The sequence below is a fragment of the Prinia subflava genome, chromosome 4, assembly GCF_021018805.1.
Source record: "Prinia subflava isolate CZ2003 ecotype Zambia chromosome 4, Cam_Psub_1.2, whole genome shotgun sequence".
Taxonomy (NCBI): Eukaryota; Metazoa; Chordata; class Aves; order Passeriformes; family Cisticolidae; genus Prinia; species Prinia subflava.
Genome location: NC_086250.1, coordinates 54290980 through 54299224, shown reverse-complemented (window position 1 = coordinate 54299224; position 8245 = coordinate 54290980). Strand labels below are relative to the sequence as shown.

General features: G+C 38.3%; 1 protein-coding gene across 1 annotated transcript in view; it reads right to left on the bottom strand.

Annotated features, from left to right (window-relative positions):
• Window positions 1-206: 206 nt before the first annotated feature.
• Window positions 207-8245, bottom strand: part of MAPK11 (mitogen-activated protein kinase 11) — a 31435-nt gene continuing 23396 nt past the window's right edge. Inside the window, exons 10-12 of the mRNA XM_063396804.1 lie at window positions 5727-5805; window positions 4190-4363; window positions 207-1160 (exon numbers count right to left, since the gene is read on the bottom strand). Of these exons, the coding sequence (XP_063252874.1) occupies window positions 1087-1160; window positions 4190-4363; window positions 5727-5805 (327 nt within the window). The 3' untranslated portion in view covers window positions 207-1086. The remainder of the gene's footprint in view (window positions 1161-4189; window positions 4364-5726; window positions 5806-8245) is intronic.

Genomic DNA, 8245 nt, shown 5'->3' with positions numbered 1-8245 from the left:
GGAATCAGATAAATTTAATTCTTTAAAAAATCTTGGTATCTGATGCAATTTTTTATTTAATTCTCCAACTTTTCAGGGTCAGAAAACCTTTATAATTTTGCTTAAAAAGAAACTCCAATGAGAATGTGTCAAATCCTTCAATCTCCTTGTCTTGTCATGTTTTCCAATGGCAATTATTAGATTACTTTCCCAAGGATTTTGTGAAAGAAAGTAAGATAATGTGGAATATTTGATTCAAAGCTGTGAACTGAACTGAGCATCCCTGCACTGCCATCTGTGACAGCCTTTGCTGAAGCTTTAGAAGTCTACAGAGCTCTGCTGCAGTACCTTCAAGGCACCTTCCTGTAAACCCAGACAATTCACCAACAGTGCAGCAATGGCATGGCGAGGAACACCATCAGGAAGTAAAACTGTCTCACAAATGGGTATTGTGCAGATTAAAAAATATATGTGGAAAATAATGAGAACAGACACTTGAATGGCAAGAGAAGAGAAAGATTTATTTTTACTGACTTTCAACTGGTGTTAAGATTGCTTGAGAGACATCAGTACATGTGTAAGACCACCACAGATATGACTACATATGCATATTCTGTCTATCTCACTACCACACCCTCTCTTCATAAAGGCACTAACTATAAATAGTACGAAAACAGACAGATAAAATGCCACAAAAAAAAAAAAAAAGATTGCTTGTATGGACTTCTTGTTTATGTTTGTATACATTCATGCTTTAAATGTACAATTTTAAAATTAATTTAAAAGGTCACCTTTATTTTGGCAATACAACTGATAAAATGAAACATGCAGAACACACAGCTTGACAGAACTCAGTGCATAATTTTGTCAGAATGAAGCAGTTCTTTACCACCCTTTGTGAGTAGGGAATACATTCATATTACAAGGCAACCCACCCCCCTCCCCCCCCAAACAGACAACATCTGGCTTCTGCTTAATGCATCTGTTTTTCCACATCTCCTCCAACATCTTTGGATAGTAAAATCTATGTTTGACCACAGGTTAAATTGTATGGTTATATTTTAACAGTCTTCATAGTGCAGCAAGGCAAGACAGAGCTGCCTGTATTCACTGTTCTATCTCCAGGCTGTCCATTTTTAAGTCGGGTGGTTTAAAGCTATTCACTTCTTCATAGGTAAGTTCTGCAGAGTGGGTGTAAGGAAGAGAGAAGAATTAGGTGATATTTTCTTCAAAATAAAAATATTCCAGACAAAACAGTTCTCCAGATACATGTGACTTGTACTTCGTATTTCCAGCCTTTTTAGCATCCAGATCCAAAACCAGACTGAATTCACTAGGAATCCTCCTCTTAACCTCAGATTACAAATTAAACTCACAAGTACTGTTATTGTACAACATGACTGTCCCCTTCAACTAATTACTAAAATACACAGGCCCTGAAATGAAAACATCAATTATGCTGTCAAATGATGGCCAAAATGATGTAATAAAAGACAAACTGTAATGGAAAATTGAACCTTTAAAAGTACCTAGATAGGTTTTAAAATGGACTCTTTTAACTGTGGAGAACATTCTTTATCATCTCACAGACAGTTGCCTTTAATTATACATCATTTACAAATCTGTGCTAATTCCTTAGGATCTTGGTTTCGTGGGGGTTTTTTGAGTCTGTTTTTTGTTTTTGTTTTTTTGGGGGGGGGAGGGTTGTGTGTGTGAGTGTGTGTGGGGGGATGTTTTTGTTTTTTTTTTTTAATGTTTTCCTGTAGCTGACTTATTTTTATGGTACTCTGAAAAGAAAATTCTTTTTCTCTTAGAAGCATGTAACAGCTTTCATTAGAAAATTCTATATTCATCAATAGCTACAAAGATGAATTACTCGCTATTTTACCCTGCTTTGGGAATAACCCTCTATCTTCTCATGTTAGCAGTCATGTCCTGTTTTCTGCCTTGGATATTAATGGAATATGTTGTCAGGGGCTACCTCTTTTGTATTTTCTCAAATTACATGGTGGTTTTTAAGGACCAAATCCTCTTTGGATATGGCTCACTTCAGGTTATGGCATTACTTCAGGTCCTGTTTTCCAAACAGTGGTGTTTAAATCACATCAAAGTCATGCCTATTAGCTTGTTTATTAAGTAGCTCTGTCTGAGACAGCTGCTATGCCTGCAAGCGTACCTAGGACTCCTCTAAAAAGAATGTAAAAAACCTCGGGACTGAACGTTGTTTATGCCCTGGCTGTGTTATGCTGTACCAGTGTGTACAGTGATGTGTGTGCCAGTTTCAGTGAGGGATTTCTCTGAAGGAAATTCTGCGTGCAGAACTCCAGGCACTGGAGGATTTGTTAGGTGACTTTGAGTGACTGACTTATGACTATTACACAGAATTACAGGCAGCCAGGGAGGATCTACAGCTGACTGAACTGGGAGAAGCCAGTGGCCTCACAAATGGGACCCCTGAAACTGTATTAGAAATTATTCTCACTGGCTGTGTGGTTTATGTTTATGAAGCTCTTTACCCACTTCTCACTACTCAGCAGAGATATGTGCAACTGGAGCCACATCTAGGGAGAGAATGTATAGCATTCACCTCTGAATAGCATACTCTTGGCCTCTAAAATCTTGAAATGTTCCCTAACTGATTAAACATGTCACTAAGAAATCCATGAGCTTGGGCTGCTAGCTTCAGTAGTGTGCAATGGAGGCCAAGAAAACTCTGAAGTGCATAATGTGTAAGACAAAGTGTCTGAAATCTCATTTTACTTTGATGCTCAGTCCCTCAAGATCAGGCACTACTGATTTTTAACTTGAACAGGAAAAGAGCAGAAACATGCCATCGGCATCTTGAGAAATTGGGCAATATTTCATCAACACTACAAACATTTTATGTCATCTTACTTAAATGTGGCATATGCTGTACTTGAAAATAAAAGTTTATTCCCCAAGATAAAAATATGGCCAGAGGGAAGAAGGAAAAGCAGCAAACCTGCTGTGCAAGTTTGGAGATTTTTGTCTCGGCCTTTTTTTAAACCTGAATAAACAAGGAATTTGACCTCTAGTTCCATCAAGATCAATGATGTAAAAATGATACATGATAAATGCAATGATAAATAATATGATACTGCCCTTCCAAAAGAATTCACCTTCATATTCTCATTTCAGTTTAGAAAGTGTTAATCTGTTAAGCTAAGATTGTTCCTGAAATAATTTCAATGGAGTTTCATCACAAACAGAAATCTGCTTCATGGCTGAGAAATTGTTAAACTTTCCTGTTAAAGAATCAGGCAACTGAAAAACAGCAGAAAAAACCCATCCACTCCTAAGTACAGCAGCAAATGAACACAGCTCTCAACAAACAAGCTACATTTTAATCGAATCTTTCCCAAGTAAAAGTAAAAGAAAATGCAAACAGAAACAACAGAACATTTTATAAAAGACATATTTCATCTTAAGCCAAGGAAAGACTTCTACGGATAAATTGAAACAATTCATTTTCTACAGCATTTATTCTCAATTTAAAATCCCTAGTAACGAATTTTTAGAATAATATGTCCTCATAGGACAGTGGTGAAATTGGACTGTACTTTTCAGTGTACGTGTCATCTAATGTTGAGCCACCTCACTTCCGTGATACTGCAGTGCAATATGATTGTGTTGCAAGCAGGGAAGGATGTTGCACTATTTACCAAAGAAAGGTTTTGGGGTGTCACTCCTGAGTAAAATCATCAACAATCATTTCAAACAGGACCAACAGCATGGTGTAGTTATTAATTCCAATTCCTTTGCTATCTAGAGAATTATTAACAAAATACACGTGTATGTGGATAATGTTACTTTCCAGTTCTGATCAGAACTAGACCAGAATCCCAAGTAGTGCGACTTGCCCCAGGACAGTTACTTCAGCTGGGGATCTGACCTAGAAAACTAAAAGCAAAGCAGAGTGTGATTACTAGCTAGCATCAGCTTTTAGTTAAGCTTTCACTGGTACAGGGAAGCTAGCAAGGAGATGATAGAAGGGGGTGGAGTGGGCAAAATCCAGAGAGGAAATAGAAGCCTTTCCACCCTTCCACTCCCACAAGCACACATACGAACTTATCTTGTTTGCCTGAGGCTTAAAAGTTCAAATTCCTCTGGCTAGAAATGGAGGAGAACTGTTATTTAAGTCAGGCTTTCTTCTGCTCCGTGTCTTAACCAGTGCATGCAGTTCTGATACCTTTCCACTCCTCTATGGTGCGCTCCTTGTTCTCGATGGACTCGTCGTACAGCTCGGCCTCAGGTTCGTCGTCCGGATCGTGATACTGCACAAAGTAAGGATGCGCAAGCGCTTCCGAGGCAGTGATCCTCTTATCACTGTCCAGAATAAGCATCTTCTCAAGAAGATCTACAGCTAAGGCAAACATAGAAATGCAGTTCAAAGCCAGAAGAGACCACGAGGAAATAAAAGAAAAGGCAACTGGTTACACACAACTTATTCTCACTCACCTTAAACACAATTAATATGACTGGCAAAATTAAGGCAACATAACAAGTTTTGAAGATTTTGTACTGCAAATACAAAAGAGAGCTGAAGGAAGATTCTGCTTTTCTTGTGGCATGCACAAAGGTTCAGTATAGTCAACTGGAGATCTGATTCACCTCTTCAGATATCCAAGGACTTAATTCTAAAAAGGTCTGTGTGCTTATAAGGTAATATCCTCTGGTGTGCATCGTGTACTTAAGTTTGCACTGATCAGGACCAAGCTAAGTAACTTATGAATAATAAAGTGTGAGATTACACTTCTAATGTGCTGCACCAATTAAATGATCAGATGAAAACCCCAAAGCAACTTCACAGGACCCAACATAAACAAAACATGTTTGAAGTTGATATTTGAAGTACACTAGAAATGAGAGAGAGTTGTATGGCTGAAAATAGTTTTTTATGGAAATTTCATCATAACTATTTCAAATACTATTTTTCTACTGCTTTCATATAAGCATTAGCATTAATTTGCCTTTATGCTATTAATATGTAGCCTGCTCTCATGAACCTCAGCCATATAAATCCCATTTTTTAATAAGAAAGTGTTCCAAACTACTTGTATTTGTAAGAATAAAATTTGTATTAATACACAAAATGAATTCAAAACATTTTAACTCACAGTACTTCCCTATAATGTGCACTTGATGGAACTGACCTGGTACAGCAGTGAGATGACTCTGATGACTCAAGTGTCTCCTTTTTATGTCGCAAGAAAAAGTTCACAGAAACATCTCTTTTGTACAGGCAGAACCAATTGATTAGACAGAAAAACAATTATACAGAATCAGATCAAAGGTCTGCCTTAGCCCAGTATCCTGTGTCCAACAATGGCTCACATATTCCAAGGAAATCATACTCCAAAGGGTCATTCAAACAGCTATACTTCCTGGTATGTTCTTCTGCTTGCCAGCAATTTACAGCTCATGGCCTTCCTGAGCCAGAAATGATGTCTCTAATCTAGACCCCGTGACATTTTTATTTATTTCTGATATGTGTAGCTGGCTTTTGCTTTTTATCCATAGGCCATTTCCCTTTATGAGGTTCCTGTAATCTCCATCAGAAAGAAAAGGACTTCATGAAGGGAAAACAGTCTCAGGATGAAAGGTTAAGCAATGCTTTTCTACTGGTCTGATTATTATTATATGGGATCATATAGCAAGGAACTCAAGGAATGCTTGAGTTCCTAAGTTAGTGAAAAATTTTATCTGTGTCAGTCTGACTTTCTTACCTAACGGATTGGCACCACGAAACACTGCTTTCAAATCCTGTTGAGGCATATGTGGAAGAGATTCGATGTACTTTCTTGCCTAGAAATAAGTCAATATACATATCTTATCCACAGGGTTAAATTTTGCTCAACAGAAAATACATCAGCTCTTAAAAACCAGACATATTTTTTATATTTCTTATACATGGGAAATCCTCTTTACATAAAACCACAATGTATGACCTTGTTTCAAACACTCACTCCTGTACACTGGACAATAAGCAAGAGGGTTTTAAGCAGGCGCATTTTGGTTTAAGGCTTCAGTGTTGGCACTTCAGTTTTCACCTGTGCTTACTGGTTCATTGCAATATATCCCCAGGGAACACGTGCATGTAACTCTCAATCAGAAACTCCAGCCTAAATCATCCTTCAGTTACCCTCAGCAAAGTGGCATAATTCAATCTGCAGCCTTCCCTCCTCTCTCTTCTCTGGTGAGAAGCTTCACTAACCAAAGAACAAATTCTGATACTCCATGGGAACATATTTTCAGATGTTTAACAGAATTTAGAGCTTGCCTTTTCACTGTGGCTGTGAAAGGCTCATTCAAACTCAGCTAGTAAAAGCCTGCCCGGATATGGGATCCACAAATGTCAGCCTGACACTACATGAGCTATGAAGTTTTTGGCTGAGGTAGAGAGAAGAGGTTATACACTTGGCTCAGACAGAACAGGGAATTCTGAAGAGGAATTGTCAAAAAAAGAAGCAGGTGGCTATTCCCTAAATCTGTAAAAAAACCTCAGCTGGTCTTTGGACAAACCCTGACCCTTTCAACACATGTGTGTGTTACACAGATTCCTCTCCACATTTAGCAGTCCTGTTAGAAGGACACTATCTGCAGAAGCTAACTAAGCATCCTTGGCCTATGGAAAACAGGAACTAATCAACAACTAATCCTAACATGACTGGACAAGATGCGGTGAAAATTACCTCCAGCCTTGCCCAGGAATCCTTTGGAAACAACACAGACCTATCAAAGTGCACTTCCTAACCTGTCCCCTCTGCTTATATACTCACCACAGAAACCTGACCCAGAGAATCCCAATGTTTAAATTATTCTGAAATGCAATTACCATTTAAATTCATATTAACATGAAACACGGACAAACACCTCAGTAACTTGTGCTGAGACATCCAAGGAGGTTGATCTTTCAGTTTCCAGTTCTTTAACCCTCTACTAATAACTGAAAATAGGCTTGGCTATTCAGCAAATCTCTGACACTGCTGTTACATAAATGTTAAAAATTGTCCATATCTGCAAGATGCATTAAGAAATGCCTAAACAATAAGGCCAAACTACATGGTAAAGAAGAACTAGAATGAAGAAACTCCCTTGCAGCTGGCAATTACCTCCAAGCAAGGTATGCATCTCCTTTGACATTGCTCCTCTAATCAGGCAGCAGCAGCCCAGAGGTGACCTAGCAGCACTCCTGTTCATTAACCTGGTTTTTGTGTTCTGCCTGTGCTCTAAAGGTATAATTAGCCCAAATAAAATAATTTCAGGATTCTTGTACCTCACTGAGGTATGCTCTGAAACAAAAGAAATTAAAAGAACAATGCACATACTATTTCCAGTAAGTATTTAAGGTGTTACTCTCACAATCAAAAAACTCACTAGTTGTGGGTAAATAACATATTTGTATACACTACTGAGGATGTGTTACAGCAAAACCTGTAGGATCTTAATAACACATGAGGGCTACAAAAAGACCTACAAGACTATTCAAGGATTTATGTTTAGCACAGTCTGAGATTTGTTGGTTGATGCAGTCTCTGGCAAAGGGACAGATGTTTAGCCTCCTGCCCCAGCCATTCCTAGGTGCTGGGTTCCCAAAACCTCTGGGATTGTGTATTGGCCTGTGATGATGAGGTTTCATTATGCTTGTACCTTCAGAAATACAGGGTTACTCTGGCTCTCTTACTGCTCCTGCTTACCTAACCCGCCAGTGCATTCATTAGTGAGGTCAAAGAAAACCCGTCAATATACACACAAGCTGAGAAACAGCCATTAGTCTGAGGGTATACAGAAGAGGGTTAAGAAAACAGCTGCAGCTCAGGAGGTATCTGTGTGCTGGTGTTTATCTGAACTCTTACACTGTGCCCATCACCTGCCTTCATCAAACAAAACTACATCTCATTCCTCAGCTGGCTATCCACAGTTACTGCTTACAACCAATCTTCTAAGTGTTACTTTAGCAGAGAAATTAAGTGGAAATTGTTAATCTACTAGATTACTATTTTAAAGAAGTCACATGCAAAGTTAAAAAGCCCACTCTTAACTATGAATATTGTCAAGAAATTGGACCTCATGCAAGCATTTAGAGACATGAGTAAATATGATTTTCAAATTAGGGATCTAAATAGAGCACTCATGCAGAACACACATTGATTCAGATACATCTTTCTTTAGAAACCTTACAACAATGGAAAGCATACAAATTACAGAGACATCAGATTTAATAGCAACAGTATAATGCTCTGAG